Source organism: Calypte anna, chromosome 2 (genome assembly GCF_003957555.1).
Source record: "Calypte anna isolate BGI_N300 chromosome 2, bCalAnn1_v1.p, whole genome shotgun sequence".
In the NCBI taxonomy this organism is placed as follows: Eukaryota; Metazoa; Chordata; class Aves; order Apodiformes; family Trochilidae; genus Calypte; species Calypte anna.
In genome coordinates, this window is record NC_044245.1 from 5,247,699 (window position 1) to 5,265,298 (window position 17,600).

General features: G+C 39.1%; 1 protein-coding gene across 3 annotated transcripts in view; it reads left to right on the plus strand.

Moving 5' to 3' along the window:
* The window catches only part of CTDSPL (CTD small phosphatase like), an 84,130-nt gene that overhangs the window by 58,530 nt on the left and 8,000 nt on the right, over window positions 1–17,600 (plus strand). For 2 of the 3 annotated variants that reach the window (XM_008502208.2, XM_008502209.2), the window contains 3 exons: window positions 4,528–4,629; window positions 10,424–10,480; window positions 17,280–17,372. In XM_008502208.2, the coding sequence (XP_008500430.1) occupies window positions 4,528–4,629; window positions 10,424–10,480; window positions 17,280–17,372 (252 nt within the window). Of the gene's footprint in view, window positions 1–1,269; window positions 1,324–4,527; window positions 4,630–10,423; window positions 10,481–17,279; window positions 17,373–17,600 lie in introns of all 3 variants that reach the window. The other variant, XM_030444540.1, reaches the window with a different exon arrangement.

Here is a 17,600-nt window from a genome sequence, read left to right on the forward strand (position 1 = left end):
CCAAGTTGAAGCCTGCAGTCAAGCTCTGAGGTTTTCTGGTGCTTTTTTGTGCATGTGTAAAATCTGACAGTCTGCTGAGGTCATCTGTTTGAAAATGTCCATTGCTTTATGTACATACGTGTGAAATCAGTGAAGTTCATCTTGTGCTTAGTCAGATTTTTCCTGTATTAATTGCACTTAATTTAAAAAACTCGAGTTAATGTGAATTTTCACTTGGTTATTGATAAAGATATTGATTGCTTAGCAAGAAACATTCCAGCTTCAAGTAAGGTTCTCCAGGAAATAAAAACAGTACAAATTTGTTTAATTTTAAGATTATCTTTATTCTGTTTGTGTTTCTTATTCTGAAGCTCTTTTTAGATAAGGCAGAGATTAAATAGCACAATTGATTTTTTTTTTCCTATTACTGCAAAATTATTTATTTTTAGGGCTGAAATAAACACACAAAACTAGAAAAAAAACCATTATCAGCTGGGCAGAATGGTAATCTGAGGACCTTTGTGATAGACCTGTCTTAAAAATACATCAAGTGTAGCTCAGCACACCTATTCTTTCCTGGATTTTTCTCAAGTTTGTTGGGAAAGGAATATGGTAGAGAAATCAAAGTAGATTTGTAGCAACTGCAGCACTTGCTTTTGTTCTTTTGGATGAAAAGGTTAGATGGAAATACCAAGTCTTAATCATGCACCAGCTCCAATGAGTTGGGGTACCATTTTTTTTACTCAACTCAAAATCCCAGTATTAAGGCATGGTGCCAGAAGTAGCCCTCAGAATCCCTGCAGAAGTTAAATCTGAGTGCTGGGATGTTGGGTTTTTTTCACTTTTCCTCACCTACATTTAGATAATTTCTTCTTACAACCTTTTCTAGGGAAAAAAAAAATGTTAGGAGCTGCCTGTTTTGTAACAGGAGCTGGTGTCTTTTGGCAGCTGTTGTTTTAAGTGGGAATAATTTATCTTCTCTCAGAGTGTTTCTCTGCTGGGGAAGCTGTTAGCAGAGTGCAACCACAAAAGTGTGAATTGAAAGGAACACGAACAGCAAATGAAAGTGCTGCACAGAGACTGGGCAAGGTCTCCAGTATAGAGAGGAAGAAGAGCTTATTAATTCTGACACTTATTTCAGTAGGGAAATGCAAGCCTGCAGGGAAGAAAGGTTATGATTGTTTTATGCAGTAATTTTCTGAAAGGTTTGTGTTGATCAGCTGTTTATGCTACAACCAAAAGTCCTGTTTTCTTGCCACCACCCCCCCTTTTTTTTTTTCTTCTTCTTAGGGAATATACTATTTCCACGGGACTGAAGCAGTGCAGCAGTCGTTTCACTACAAGGTCTGTTAAGCTGATCAGCCATGAGACCTGGCTGGAATGCATAAATCCCAAACAGTGACTAGTTTAAAAGCCTTAACTTGTGTACAATTTATGTCTTGTTGGAATTGAAGACCAAGCTAGGACTTACTGAGATACCACATGTTATTTTTCTGCTGAGTTCTGTGGAAGTCTGCAGTCTTGCAGAGAGTATTACATAGTAAATACAAGTTGCTGTTCACCACAATTAAATACTCTCAATGGTCTTAGATATCTTTAAAGCTACCTTATTAAACAAAAGAAATTACAAAGTTTCATAACTGTTCACTATTAAGTATGATGGAAATTACAACTGGTAATTACAACTCTTCTTGGATATGTCTCCATCGGCGAGGAAATTAAAATGCAATGTTAAGTAATGTTTGTTTCTGCCTAAAAGCATTGTGGCTCTTGGCATGTGGAAATTGCTTTAGATCAGAAAGCTTGAAAGGCAAAACAAATGGACTGATACCCTGTGTACAAATCCTTTAAGTTCCTAAAGCCTCAAGAATGTCCTTGCTCCAAAGTCCTACACCAGATGTTAAGCAGTCTCGCAGCTTCTAGTGCCTTCAGCTTTGGAGTAGTTTCCTTCACCCTGTTAAGAGTGTCAGGTGGCAAATGTGTTTTTAAAGTAGAAGGCAATGGAGATAACAGGTTTTGAAATGGAAAAATTATTTCCCTCATCTTCAAGTCTGTGAACTGTTGAAAAAGTATCTTTGAAAACAGGATCAGGCTGAATTCAAGATGCCAGAGCTTGTTGGAAGGTTACTGAGCCCTAGGTGGGAGACTCTCCCCAGGAAAAACTTCGAGTTGCAGGCTTGTTAGATACAGTTAGCTCAATAATTACACATTATCTCCTAAAGCAGTACTGAAAAGGGAGAGAAACTCCAGCAGTAACCAGCATTTCTGTGCAGGTGCCCCACAGGGAAGCTTGTTCCTCTCCCAGCTCCTGCTTTGGAGCAAGCAGAGCTGCAGCTGGGTGAGGAGGATGGGAACAGGCTGTCTCTCACTGTGCAGTCAAGGAAATTGGGTTCTCAGGACTTGGAAGTTTCTCACATTATTTAGTCCTTGGTCTGTGTCCATCCCTTCCCTGATACCAGGTGTACTTGCTTCCAGATAAAAAACCCAAAGATATCTGTAATAGGTCAGTGCCTCTTCTCTTTCATATGCATATCCTTATATGAAAGATCTTTTTTACAGTGTTTTCCATAGAGATTTTCAATTTCAAAAAAAGAATTCACATAGCAGAACAAATTGCTGGCTTGGAACTCCTTGTGCAGATTAACTTGGTCAAATGTTTGAACTAAATACTGACACTCTTAAGAGTACAAAAATTCACCAAACTACTCTTTTAAAAAGTATATTTAAGATTTCTTGGGATGCTCCTACCTTTTTCTCTCCTTCAAAGCCAAGAGATCAGTATTGGATCATGGGTTCTGAAGATTACTGGCTTTGAATGGGTTTGATTTTTATGTCAGTAGTCTCTATAGGTTGCAAGTCTGGATCCTTCTTATTATAAAAAATTCAGGTTGGATGCCTTAGATTTTGAAATAAGAGGGAAAAGCCTAAATGCCTGAGATCTGATCTTACTTGCTGACTTGCAGAGGTAGAACTCAGGCAGTTGTGGAAGTAATGAATACACAGGACTGTCCATAACCCAGAAAGGATGTGCTACAGATTTTGGCCTGGTTAGGTTTCTGGGATGGATGCACACTTTACAAGCCTTAAGCAGCAATTGCTTTTTCTTAAAGGTCATTCTTAGATGTGTGCCAAGAAAACAAATGTATTTGTGAGCAAAGCAGATTCCATTCTGATAGCTGAAGAAACAGTTGTGAATTGTAGGGAACTAAATCAGTGTCAGTGAACACTCCTAAAAGAACCCCAGTGCTTCTCCTTGAGCTAAAGACACTTCTGTTTAAGACTGAAATCTTATTAGTTACTTCATTTAAACAAGAACTTCCTGAACATCATTGGCCAGCATCTGTCAACTTAAGAGAGCATCCAGAATCAATCTGTGGTTAATGAAGAATTGTGTCCTTGCTGCTGGAGTTGTCACAGGGTGTTTGCCTCGTGTTTGTCACCCACAGTCTGCAAGAGGGTGGGCTCAGATCTCTGCAAGCACCTCTGCATGAGGCTGGTGAAAAGAAATCTGAAAGATTAAATGCATCCCTACCTGAGCAGCATTGTCTGAGCAGATAAAAAGAGAGCAAAAGAATGAAGCTGGAGCTCTGTAGCCAGTCCTTAATTAATTTAATTTCCTCTCAGTCTTCAGCTTCTCCCTGTTGGTATTTTTCTATAAAACTAGTTCTTTTCTTTCATAAAACAAAAATAAGCAAACCACCTCTGCAAGTGAGCAGCAGCAGTGTTCCAGCTGCAGATTGAAGTGTTCTCTCCCATTTCTGTTACTTCAGGAAAAAAATCCAGTGCCAAAATCTAAAAGTAAAAAAGCTGTAATGCAAATTAGGATGTGAAAGTGGGGACTGAGGGATTGGAAGACTGTGTGACTGCTTTGCTTTCAGGAAAATTGTCAATTCATGTAATTAGTACCATATTTTAGTAAGGGCAGCATACTCTAGAAGAGCCTGGTTTAGGAGGGCTTTCTTTACTGCAGATTTAATCTATTGATTTGGAACATAATTCACATAAAACCTCAAGGTCAGCACCCTCACAAGTGGTAAAAATGAGAGTGGAGACATGTCCTGGAAGATCCAATCAGTAATACTGTTTTCCTTCAGGATTGGTATCTCCACTTCAGCATCTTCCATGGCAAACAGAAATAATCTGTGTAAATGTTCATCTGTCTGATATGGCTGAAAATGTGAATAGGGTAACAACAGCACCCAAAACTGAGGCAGTGGGAGGAGAGTCACTGCAAAAAAGATACTGTGTGAAATGGCCCATTTTTTAATTGTTGCTTTTTAGCTAGTGGTGGTGTTTCACCATTTTCATTTCCAATCATTTGAGACAAGTTTCTCATTAAAAAAAAAAGCCTGTATGGGTATTGCATGAGCCATTAATTTCCATACCTGTACTTGTGATGAGCCCAGAAAAACATTCAACTAACTTTTGACTCATGCATTTCAGTTCCCATTAACTACTAGAATAGCAATGTTGGCAGAAGAGTGCCCCTTCAGTAGAGGTTTTACTTTTGTTTTTTTTGCTGTCTTCCCCTTTCCTTTGTGTTTTTAGCCACCAGCTAAATACCTCCTGCCAGAACTGACAGCATCAGACTACGGGAAGAAGTGTGTGGTCATTGATTTAGATGAAACTTTAGTGCACAGTTCATTTAAGGTAAGTAAAATTCAAAAGCAATCCCTTGCAACTTGAAACTGTCAGTGAATGTTGGAGGAACTGCTAAGCCTCCTGACACCTCACTTCAAGAAGGACAGGGAACTGCTTGAGAGAGTCCAGCACAGAGCCTCCAAGGCAATGAAGGGAGTAGAAAATGTCCCTTATGAGGAAAAGGGTGAGAGACCCAGGAGCTGGGTCTGTGCAGCTTGGGAGAACTCACTAAACTGATTCCACTTGCTTGGTATTTGAAAGGTTTGTTTGAAATTATGGCATTTAGGACACTCCTAAATAAAAATTACAGTTAAATATTCTGCTGAGCCTGCAGCCTCAGTCCTACTAATGCAAAAATATGGATTCATTTGGGAAATATTCATCTATACATCTCTCATTTTAAAATGTAATTCAAATACATATGTGTACATAAAGAGATACACACAATAGCCTTGGGTCCTGTTTTGATTCAAACCCTCTACAAACCCACAGAGTTCACAATACATTAAGCCTCCAAATATTTTTGGATTCTTTAAGCATTTTCTGAAAACAAGACAAGTCATCCAGGCCTCAGGGAGCATTCTTTTTATGTGGGAAAAATCATATTTTGAGGGGTGACCACATTACTGCTTATAAATATGTAAAGGACAAGTGCCAGGAGGATGGCACCAGGATCTCTGCAGTTATGTCCAGGGACAGGACAAGGGGCAACAGGTACAAGCTTGAGCATAGGAGGTTCCACATAAATATATGGAAAAACTTCAGTCTGAGGGTGACAGAGCCCTGGCACAGGCTGCCCAGGGAGGTTGTGGAGTCTCCTTCTCTGGAAGCATTCAAATCCCACCTGGATGTGTCCTGTGTGACCTCCTGGAGGTGACCCTGCTCTGGCAGGGGGATTGGATTTGATGAACTTTCAAGGTCCCTTCCAACCCCTGGCTTTCTGTGATTTCTGTGAAATGGTGAATGTCCCAAGATTGGAACATTTATTGAACTTGTTGTTTTCAAAATATGGTTTGGTTTTGGGTTGGTTTCTTTTGGGTTTGTTTTTTTTTTATGTTTAAATGATGTCATAGTGTAGGAGCGTGGAAATTCAGCAGAACATTATATGAGGTTAGAGGTACCTTAAAACAACAGATTTGGGGCAGCAGTGTTTGTTTGCTGTGCTCTGTTGCTGGAGAAGCTTGCTTTCCATGGCAGTATGGATTGCTGTCCCAGTGGCAGTAAATGTTTTTTATTTTAGCTTTCACAATAGGAAAGCAAAAAGCATCTTGCTGGTGGTGATGACTCAGTCATCTTGTAGAAGCAACTTTTATAACCCTTCAGAATTCAGCATGGGGTGGAAGTAGTGGTATTTTTCTATTGTTTAAGTGGGGCTAAAGTTAGAATAGGGAAAACTCAGAAATGCAAATAACCTAAATAGACTCAGAGTACTGGCAGTATTTCTGATGAGCAAATGTCAATAAAGCAACTCCTAGTTTTATACATTGATACTGGTGAATTTATAAGAAGCAATAATATTTTTCCTTACCAGTAGCAAATCAGAGTTTGCCATCAACTTCACAGTTTTCTAGTGTTGCTGGCATTCCATTTTTCACTGCTAGCATAAATGCAACGTTTTAATCCTGCAGCATCTAGTTGCCAGCATTTTATATGCAAAACCATAAGTCAGATTGTGGTTAGAATTTGGCAACAGCTTCTCTTTGTTGACTTAAAGAAATCCTTATATGGAGATACCAGAACAAATATTCCTGTGTCTCAAAATGAAACTGAGATTCTTCTCTGCCTTTACTGTGCCTAATGGTATACAACAATTTGTGGTGCTGGTGTAGAGGAATGTTGTAACCTCAGTGCCAGATCTTTGGTTTCTATTCCCAGACTGAACTTGCTCTTGAGAATATTTCAGGGGGACTGGAAACACAGCTGGATTGGAAAGGGAGGGACCATGCTTTCCTGATTAAATGAGAATTAAAAATAGGGAGAGCTGAGTATAAAAGTCTAAATTTACATTAAAATAGGGAAATATTAAGCTTAGTGTTAGCTGAAATGGAAGGATAAAGGTTTGTTTTCTGAATGCTGTGTGTTACTTTGTACTTTAATTTTTCTGGGTTTTGAAAAAGAAAAGATTGTTAGGTTGTCATCAATTTTTAACCGTTTTGAAGAAAAACATGTTTAATGGCTAACACTGAATCCTTTCTTGGAGGGTTGAGGTTGGCTCGTTTGACTCATCCCATGTATTCAAATGACATTTAATGGGTATTTAAATGATGTTAAACCGATATTTAAGAAAAATCAAAAAGGTTATTCAGCTTAGTCTTGAACACTGAGTAATGGTTTGTGTTAAGAAAAGAAAACTGGTCCTTTTTTCTGTGAAATACACAGTGTTAGGCAAACACTGGAGCTCCTGCAGGATTGGAGCCTTACAGCTATGGAAGCATCCTGGTGGGAAGCCCTGCCAGGGGAGTTTGTAGCAGAAAAGCAAGAGATGGAGGAGCTGGCACTGCCCAGTGGTGTTGTTTGGATTTTCTTTCCTAAAAAGAAACACTCCAGCTGAAGTGAGGCTGCTGCAGTCAGCAGAAATAAGGATGGAGAGCCAGAAGAGCAGGGGGTTTAACACCAATATATGCACTTCTCTGCCTCAACAATCAAATTATTTTTGCCTTTTTTTTTTAGTTTTGTTTTGTTTATTTTTTGTTTGTTTGGGTTGGTTGGTTGGCTGGTTTTTTGGGTTGGTTTTTTTTTTTTCATTTAAACATGTCTGCTCTACCAGGCAGGTCCTGACTTCAAAGCTCTAAAAGTTTACATAGATTTGTGACTTTCAGTACAAAAGGGTTTATTTAAAACACATGATGTTTTAGAATTCATAATTCTGTTATGAAATAGACTTCATATTTCAAATGCAGATCAAGGTGTTTTTTTTAACCCAACCAGAGGAGCTGAGTATTTAAAGTGCTCTTTTTGAAAGCAGCAATATCAGAAGGAGGGTAATTCTTGTATTTTTATGCCCCTGCATATTTATGAAGCTTTAAGGAGGTCCTGGTCTTTCATGTTAAGTGCATATTAAAGGAGTAAAGTTCGGGGTGCTTTGGCAAGAGCAGAAAAGGAATAGATAGACATTCTAGTTGTCATTCCCATCAGAAAACAATAATAGAAGCAAGAATCATAAATTACCAAATCAAGCAGATATAAAGCACCGTTTTGTATAAAATGAATTAAACCACATGCAAGTCTGGAATGTGGTCCTATTCAGAACTGGCTGTGAAACTCTTTTAGAACACTGAAAACTCCAAGGCCTTTTGTTAAATAGAAACAGCTCTAACTCAGGATATTCAGTGGGAATACATTGTCTTCTTTTACACTCTCTCTGTGGCTCCCACACGAGGCTCTGGACGTGCTTCAAGTGTGCAACCCCAGAAACTTTTATCCAGGAAACCATTGCAGGTTTTCCTCCTGCCTTCCCATCCTGATGAAGCACAGGACCCCAGACCAAGCTCTCTTCCTTATCACTTGTGCCAACAAGAAAGCCACATGGTGCCTGAAGTACAAGTGGGGGAAGCAAATTTGGTCAATATTTGGACCAATGTATTTGGTCAATGACCAAATAAAAGCCATTTGGTTTGTGTTAGAGAGTCTTAAGGTGAGTTTTATTTGTAAGCAAAACTTTGGTTGTCTAAAGAGAATGGGTTTTTCTGTTGGCACCTGGTTGGTGTCACTCCTGTTAAGGAAATTTAGGAATAGAAATGTTTTTATCAGGGGGCTTCAAAACCTTTGCAGCTTGCAGTGAACTGTTCTTTTTTTTTTTTTTTTGCTGCTACAGAATATTTATCTTCCTTAAGGGAGTCATGCATGGATAAATTCTGCAAGTGCATGCAAGTCTCTTCAAAGTATGCACAGAGCTGGCACCCACTTGAAACCTTTGGTGGCTGAGTCTTATTGACAGTTCATTTGGGTTTCTTACAAGGTGAAGCTTCAGAATATTTTTGTGTCCCTGCTCTGTGGCTGTTAGAGGTGCTGTGGAGCATCCTCTCCATCTGAGGGGCTTCATGCAGGTAACAGATGGAATCCTCCCCTCTGTCTTTTACAGAAAGGGAGAATGGGAGATGTATCTTGGATATTGCTTGATTTCTATTGAAAAAACAAACAAGCAAACAAACCAGTCTGGATTGTATCTGTGGGTATTTGAAGAAATTTTGATCATCCTAACACAGTGGTTATCAATGAGATGGAGCTGGTAGAGTTAGTTTATGTAGTTTATGGTTGGACTTGAAGACCTTGAAGGTCTTTTCCAAGCAGACTGATTCTGTGCTGCTGAGTTTGCCAGCATTGGGTGCTCTGGAGGTTTGGTTGGCAGCACTGGTCAGGGTGAGGAGATTCAGTGTGGTTTCTCACTTGCCCTCTGATGTTGGATCAAGCCATCGTCCTTACTGCTTCACTTCTGAGAGATGTTACTGACCCTGTGTAGATTTTTGAGGTCATTTTGCTCTCCTTACAGGAAAGTTGTTTGATAGTGGAATTAGAATCATGTTTTCCCAGAGAATGGGGTCAGAGTGATGCTGTGAGGTTGATAGGGCACACTTCTTCCTTCCTACCATTTTTCACAAAGTTATGTGTTAAGGCTCACTGGTTTGTGATCTCAATCTCTTTACTTTGTGTTTCCCTGGTATCCTCTTGTGCCCCCCCAGGTGGATTTTCATTCTGTTTCTTGTCTGGCACATCCTTGAGAGAAATGCTTCTTGAGATCAGCCTGCTGGCTGATCCAGAAAACAAAGCAGGAAGGTCTGTGCCAGTCTGATAGAGCTGAGCAAAGGTGTTTTCCAGCCTTAGCAAAGCCACTTGAGTTACCAACCAGCCTGCTCCCAGCCTTCCTTTCGGGCAGGTATCTGGGAAGCACGTGGCCTGGTAATCAGTCCAGTTAAAACTATGTTTGGCAGCTCTGGGTCTCAGCCATTTCCAAGCTGCAGCTCATTGGGTGAGTTACAAACTCCAGCTGGCCATGTTTACATGATTATATTTTTTTACCATGGGCGTAATGCGTGAGCCATACCAAAGGGTTCTGCCAAGTTTGATGTCCATGAGAAGCAATAAATACTGTGAGCTGCATGTTCCCCAGCTACCACTGCTGCCTTGCCAAGATTAGACCTTGTGTACTCCTAAACTGTCTGCAAGGACACTTCCCTGTTTCCAAAGTCATTTTACTTCACCCAGTGGTGAAGTCTGAAGAAATAATTTGCCTTCAGCAGGCTAGAAAAATGGATTCAAGGACTTGGAGTCTGCCTGCTCTTCCTATCTGAATTAAAATGTAGCTTTACATTATTAAATGAGAATCCTTTAGCTATATGACTGAAGTCTTACTGCATCTTGTTGCAGCTCCTGGTTCAAGTGTAACCTTTAGGTATTACTTTTACCCCCTTATTTATAATTCATTGCTAACAGATGACACAGAGCAGAGTATGGGAAGCACATAGCTGAATTGCATTGTTGTCCTCCACACAGGCTTGATGAAAGAGTTATCCAAATAGATTTTTATCCTGGTGGGGGAGGTGTTATTCAAGCAGTAAAGCACATTGCATTGTGTGAAGCTTAAAAGGATGAGGGAAGAGGGAAATGCAGTGTCTGGTGAACACAACTGTGTAAAGGCTTTTGAGTTGTGTGTGTAAAGGGACACGTGCAGAGTGGATTTGTGTAATCAATAATCCTTACTGACTTCTTCCTGAGAAGCAAGTACTCCTTTCCTTCACACCCCTGGCATTTCCTCTCCCTTAATCTTATTTTTAATGTTGATTTATTTCTTTGTCATTCTTTCTAGCCAATTAGCAATGCTGATTTCATCGTTCCTGTTGAAATTGATGGAACCATACATCAGGTAAGCTCTGTGGTTCTGTTACCACTGCTCTAGCAGTGTCCTCAGTCTCCCAGGGGTTACCCCTCTCCATGTGCTGCTTTTTGCATTCAGTAATTTGTCCTTTTGCAAAATCCAAAACCCTGGAATGTGCCCTGCAGACAGGCATCCATCCCTCTTCCATCAGGTGGGTGGTTTCTAACTGCTAAGTTAAAATTAAACGTTTTAAGAATATCTCTTCCAGGACTTCAATACTTGACTCTCTCAGTTTCAAAATGTTTTCAAACATGCTGTAAGGATAGGTTTTCCAACATGGCTAGGCCCAGAAAAAACAACTTGAATACTGTATTTCTTGTTCACTCCACAAACAGGACATAAAATGGCTGTAATGCCTTTGGGTGAGTTGTTCAAATGGACAACCCAAAATGTTCAATTTTATATGATAATCTATAAGTTCTCTCACATTTTCTTTCTATGAGTAATTTAAGTTTCTCTGATAGGACTTTTTATGCACTTGGGCATCTTTAAAAGGTCTGGACAAAATTGCAAAGAGACTAATTTTTATTTCTTATTCTTTAAGAACTTCAATTAAGACTGTGAAATGGTTTTTAGGAAATGCAAAACGCCCATGATTTTAAAATCAGTCCATTTGGTGTCTTTAATCAGTAGTCATCCCTTCAGATGTTAAGTAAATTACAGTGCTGTAATTTTTCCTCTTCAGTCAGGCACTAAAGGTCTTGCTTGGAGATGAGTTTTACTGGTCAGTGGGAAGCTGAGTCTTTCTGATATATAAATCTTCCAAATTACTTGAAACATCTTTTGTTGGTTGTTATAGGTTAAAGATAAGGCAGTTACTGAGCTGCAGATCTTCCCTGGATGTAATTTAATAGCAATACTTTAGTCTTTGAAATTTTGCCTGGATTATTTTAACTTGGACAAACAGGTTTGTATTTTCATCTTGGAACAATGGATCATAAAATTTGTTCATAGTTTTGATTACCTGTTACAAAAACTGCCCATGTAATTGTCACTCTTAAAATAATTACTAAGTATGTCAGAGACTGGAATGTGTTTTAGAGTGATAGTTGTGTGAGTTTCTACACTTTGCTTCCTTTATGTAGAAAAATTCAGTATTTAGGGTACTTAAACTTGTAATGTTCACCAGAGCTGAATGCTTAAAACATGTAAATGATATTTTGAGACATTTAAGTTGTGATATTGTCTGTTGCCATTTGGTATTTGGGCTTTGGTGGTCTTTGGTTCTGTAATGCAGGTATTTTCTCTCCTGAAGCTTTTCTAGAATACTTTTGTTAAAGGGACTAAAATAGGGAATAAATTGTGATCACTTAGCTTGTCAAGATGGTTTACTGGTTAGATTTTTTTTCAAAATGTAAATAAGACTATTTGGGCTTTAAAGTCAAGCACTTAAAAAGCAGGTTGCCTTTCTGTTCCCTGCTGGAAACTCTGATTCTTCCCCAAACCTGATGCAGTTGGGCACTGAAAATAAACCCCAAACCATGACCAAATAATTATAATAAAATTAATAATAATAGTAGTAATAAGAATAATAATAGAAAACAAAAACAAATTAAAATTAAAAAATAAAAAAAAAAAAAAAAAACAAAAACAAGAACAAAAGCAACTGTTCAAAGCAAGTGGACTGAACTTAACCAGGAGGAAGGGCCCTCATGACAGAGAAGATCAGGTGAAATGCTTTGCTGGAGACTTCCTGCCTAATTTTCAAGGAAAATCACTTGTATTTGAAGTTCTGAATCTCTAAAATAGGTAAAAGACTCGATCACATCTGGGTGGTAGAAATGAAGCTGTTTTTAATTTGTGATTCATGAAATAAAGGTAATTTAGACAGTATGCTGAACAGGCAAAGTCTTGGATTCCTGTGTTTTTAATCACCTCAGCAGGCAAAATGATTTACTATCATCCAGCAGGCTTATTTTTATTTAACTGTGATAATGTGACCTGTTTAAAATATCATTTGATATGTGAAATGTCTGGAACCACAGTGTCTGTAGTGTGTACCAGTTGTACCAGTAAGACTTAATAATGAGCTGGAGATTGTCTGGCAGAGTCTTGTTGTATTTGAACTCTGCCTTAGACAAAACCTCATGGGAAACAACTGGAGAACACCATTTCAGAAGTGTCCCTGCAGAAACAAATTGGAAATTAGACAGGATTTTTCAGATCTTATGTACCAAAAATAGAAATTCAATTGCTGAGCACTTGAAGCAGTTTTGAGACCAACCTGCCAAACGAGTTTTGTTCATGGTAAATGTGATTTCTTTGGTTGGTTGTTTTGTTTTGTTTGTTTTTAGTCTGGGGAATTTATTTTCCCTTATGTCATTTATAATCCACAGTTCAGAGACACTTTTGTTAGGGAGCAGTTCAAATCCTCATCTTCAAGAGTGTTTGGGTAAACCAGCTCCCCTACTTAAAAAGAAAAACAACCAACCAAAAGGAAAAACAGCTTTATTTGAACACTCCTTGTCCCTCTCTCATTTTCCTTTTTTCAGCCTTATTTAACTTGTCTTTAGAAAGGATTTGTTGCTTTATTTTGCAAGGGAATAACTCGTGGGGAGGAACCTCTCTGTGCTTCTGTTCTGGCTCTTTAGATGCCTGCAGAGGCTGTGCCTGGCAAACCCCAGGCTTTGTGCTGGGAATGATGGCACAGATACAAAAGGGCAGTTCTAACACAAGCTGACAGACTCCTGGCCAGTTCTTTCATTTCTCTCTGGTGCTCTGAATAAAAGGAAATGAGAGTTGGTCCCTAGTTCTACCAAATTGTAAGTGAGAAGCTGTGGGAAGTCCAGTGAAATACACTGCAACCAGGAGTGCTCTTTAGAGGAAGTTTATTGACGAAAGTAGAGAGTAGTGGCTGGAGAAAAGATGTACAACCTGTTTGGTGCCCTTGGTGTAACTTCTGGAAGAACACTCTTGGAACGTGCTTCCCATTTAAAAAGTGCAGTCACAACCCCCAGATGAGAAATCATGTGTTAAATACAGTTTTAATCCCCAGCAGCTAAATATTTTTAGGGTATGGTGGCCCTTTTCCTGTTTTCCAAGTTGGCTTTGGTGGTGGTGTCAAAACCTAAAGAGTTAACTTGGAATTTCATTCTTTAATACGCTTTATTACATGAGTAAAACTAGATTTTAAGTGTTTTTATATTCAGTTAACAAATCCTTATTTGAAGCTGTTGGAAGCAATGTTTGGTGTGTGTACTTTGATGTAATGTAGAAAATATTTTGTATTGGTTGGGGAAAACACTTTGAATACTCAACTTTCTTTCTCTGAAGGACAACATTAATTCAGTTTCTTACAGAAGGCTGTGGCCTGGTTCAAGTAATCCAGGATAGGCTGTATCCATTCTAGCTGGCCTATTCTTGGTTACTTGCACTGGGAGGCAACCACAAGAGTGTGACTGACCCAGGAAGATACAGCTCGAGGATTTGGGTTGCTCTGCTCACTGCTAAGAAGATGAACCCAGCCCCCAAAAGAAAGTTACAGGAGCTGGAGTTTTCCTGGACTGATTTCTTTGTCATTACTTGAAGATTTTGTTATTGTAAAGGTGGTTTTGAAAGGCAGTTCTGTGTGTCCTGTTTAACTGATGAAAGTTGAGCTGGATTTCTGTTTTGGTTTACAAACACCAAGTCCAGGTTAAGACTCCTTTGAGGTAAAGAAAATGTAGGTGGAAATACCAAATTCTTGAAAACAATTAAAGATAATTAATTCTTTTCTGCCATTAGCAGCTGTTAGTGCAGAATCCTGTGAAAACTTGCCTAGTGCCTGACTTGTGCCTTAACGTTTTAAGAGTGGGGTTTGTTTAAAATTAAAAAAACCACACTGTATTTCTCTAAATTCTTACTGTGATAAGGAAGAAGTCAGTGAGTGTACGGTACAGAAAAACTGGAGAGTTGTTTAGGTTTTGGGTTTTGTTTTTTCCTAATGCCCTGAAGACAGTTTATAAATCTCAGAAAAATGCCAGGAGCCACTTAGTCTAGAGACTTAAACTGAAGCCATCAGGCAACAGAGGAGAAAGCCAAGCCACAAATAACCATGTGGCATTGAGATACAAGTCCAGCCCCTAACAAAGTAGAGGGGAAAAAATTCCCAACGAGGAGGAAGAGGAGAAAAGAGCTGCACTGTCAGCTGAAGAAAGCTTTTTATGTGGAGTAAACCAAAGAGATTTTGTATCCTGGGATACCAGTACACTTGCAGTTGCTTCCAGGAACTAAGTAGGACTTTTCCAAAAAAAACTTCAAGGAGAATAACCACACAGAGTATTTAAGATACATTGTTCTGAGGGAAAGAAAAAAAAAAGTACTGTATAAAACAAAACCATGAAGGAGTTGGGCCTTTTTAGAGAGGGAGGAAATGAAGGGAAACATTTGGTGAGACCTTATCCTATGAGATCATATTTTATTATTAATAAGGCATTTAACATCAGTGAATTTGTTGGCCAAAACCCAGGAGGTGAAATGGAAGGCAAAGCAGCAAGAGAAACTCAAGTAGAGGAGGTTGAGGATGCTCTGATATCAGGAGGTGCAGCCTGCAGAAGGCAGACAATAGAACTTCAGATGCTGTGTGCTTGGAGCTCCTCCTGACTCCTTGCAATCTTAGAAGTCCTACAAATTGCCAGGAGAGTGCATGTTACAAATGCTTGGGTTTTTAGTAGCCTGCTCCTCTTCACAAGCCTGTGGTTAAGGAGCTTCTGGGTCTGGAGCTACTGGGTTGATTTACTGTGTTCCCTCTTCATGGAGCAGGGGGTTAATGTTGCAAGCAGCAAAGTTCAGATCCTTGGCGTGGAGTTTGTAATCCCATTCCAAGTGGAAATATTTCACTGCCACAGGCACAGAGTGGGTTGGAGAGTGGAGACTGCAGCTGCAAACACTGGTGTTTAAAAGGGAAATTAATACTAACATCCAGCACTTACTATCCAAAAATTAATTTTAAGTCTCTGGAATGTCCCTTTTCTGTCCTGAAAACCAGCTGTAGGAATCTAATTCAAGGCTAAAGAATTAAGAACTCCATTCTGAACTGTTAGAGTTAAGGAGTAACTCACCTCATGCTTCCTTGCCTCTTACAACTGGGTAATCTCGGGGTATCCAGACACAGAAGGACTGTGCATGTCTTATCTGTATCTTTAAAAATGGGAAGACCTAATTTGGGAAGGAAATAATGCAGAACAACTTTGTGTAGTAAAAATGAAGTGAAATAATTAATTGCATTGTTACAGGAGAGGAAATGACTTGGTTTATGCCCAGTGAAATACAGGAAGCTGCTCTAATTATTTGCAAAGCAAGTGGTATTGAAGTACATCTGTTAACTGTCCTTGATTCATAAAATGTCAGATTTGTTTGGGTAGGTGCTGCTGTGGTTAGAAAAAAAGTCTGCATTATAATTTTTTTACCTGTATCAAAGTTTCAAGATATTGTTTGAGTTTGAGGGGGCAGAAATAGTTTAGTTAAACTTCTTAGAAATAACCTAAAGCAGGTCAGGTCTTCATGCTATGAGCTATATGGTATTTAAAGCAAAGTGGAAAAATAATGTTTCTGCTTTAGTCATTAAGGTACAGCTCCATCATAAATGTTTTTAATGAAACTTTGCTTTCAGATTTAGGATTTCAAGTCCCTATTATGCAAATTTTTTTCTTTTTTTGCTTAAGGCTTTTATTGTTACATTTTAGTTCAAGCTGGCATCTCCATATTTTCTCCTTCAGGCTTTTTCTCTGGGTGCTTCAATTCTTTCCCTTTTTAATAATATGAATGTAGTAAAATACATACAATTAATCAAGTTCTACATATCAAAGAAAGAAATTCCTGAAATTGCATCCTGAATTCAGCTGTATGCCAGACTTGAAATTTCCAGTATTAAGGATTATTTGCCAAGTGGAGAAGATAAAATGCTGCCAGTGTTTTGTCTCAAACTTCTAATCTGTGTGCAAACAAGATTAATATTTTTCAAGCAGACTCCCCTCCTCAGCTTCCCAGTATCTTGTGAGCTACTTGTACTCTTGCTGAGCAGCAGTTATCTTATCTTGGTGTGTTCTGTGAAGGGAAATCATCTTGCTTGCTTTGAAAAGAGAGGCGAGGAGGCTCTCATGTTTATAAATCAGGTTGTTGGCTGTAGGCACCCGAGCTGTGGCAAGGTGAAACCAAGCTGCTCAGGAGGAGAGAAATCTCTGTGCTCACCTTCTTATGGGAATGTCACAATGGAAGATGCTGTAGAAGTTGCCACCAAATTTCAAAATTCTTCATGGAGCTCTGGAGACTTTTGGTGAGAGCTCTCTGCAGTGCCTGAGAATTTTCCATAGTGAGAGATGGTACCTGGGGCCAGGTATTCAAGAAATGAAAGAACCACAAGGAAAAAAAAAGAGTTCCCTATCGTGCAGTTCCTGCCATCAGAGGGGGTTTCATCAGATTTATTCTTTCTGTAAAGCCCTTCAGGACTAAACACACCAGCACCAAAATGGTTTCAGTTGAGGGATCCAAATCCTTGCTCCTTGAGAAGCTTGACTGCTTCTTGTTGCCTTTAATGAGATTTTTCAAGAGGCATCACTCCAGATGATGCACAGTGCTTGTGAGTCCATAATCAGCATGGGTCTTGGCAGCTCATGCATTCAGATTTCTCATTATTGGATGTCTACTTTTATACTTAGGTGTTGTTTGTTTTTTTCCTTGCAGCATTTTATTCGAAGTGCTTTCATGCTAACTTTTGTTTCTAAAAGTGTTGGGATTACAGGAGTGTTTAGCAGGCTTTCTTTTTGCCTTGTAGCTTAAACTGTATTTCACCTGGTGATTGTCATTCCAGGTTTATGTACTGAAACGACCACATGTGGATGAGTTTCTTCAGAGGATGGGAGAGCTCTTTGAATGTGTACTCTTCACAGCCAGTCTAGCCAAGGTTTGTTCCCCTCTTCATCTCATTAGCCCTTCCACTGCTGCTCGTTGGACTTTTGGTTGGGATTTTTATGGATAATTATATCCACAGTTGGAACTATCTTAATTTTTCCCCTTCTTTTTTGCTTCTTTGTCTGACAGTGTGTACTTTGTCTGCTAGTGTGTGGGTAAGTGTTTCCATGGTAACACCATCACATATGGGCTTGTCTCATAATGTAGCCTCCATGCATTG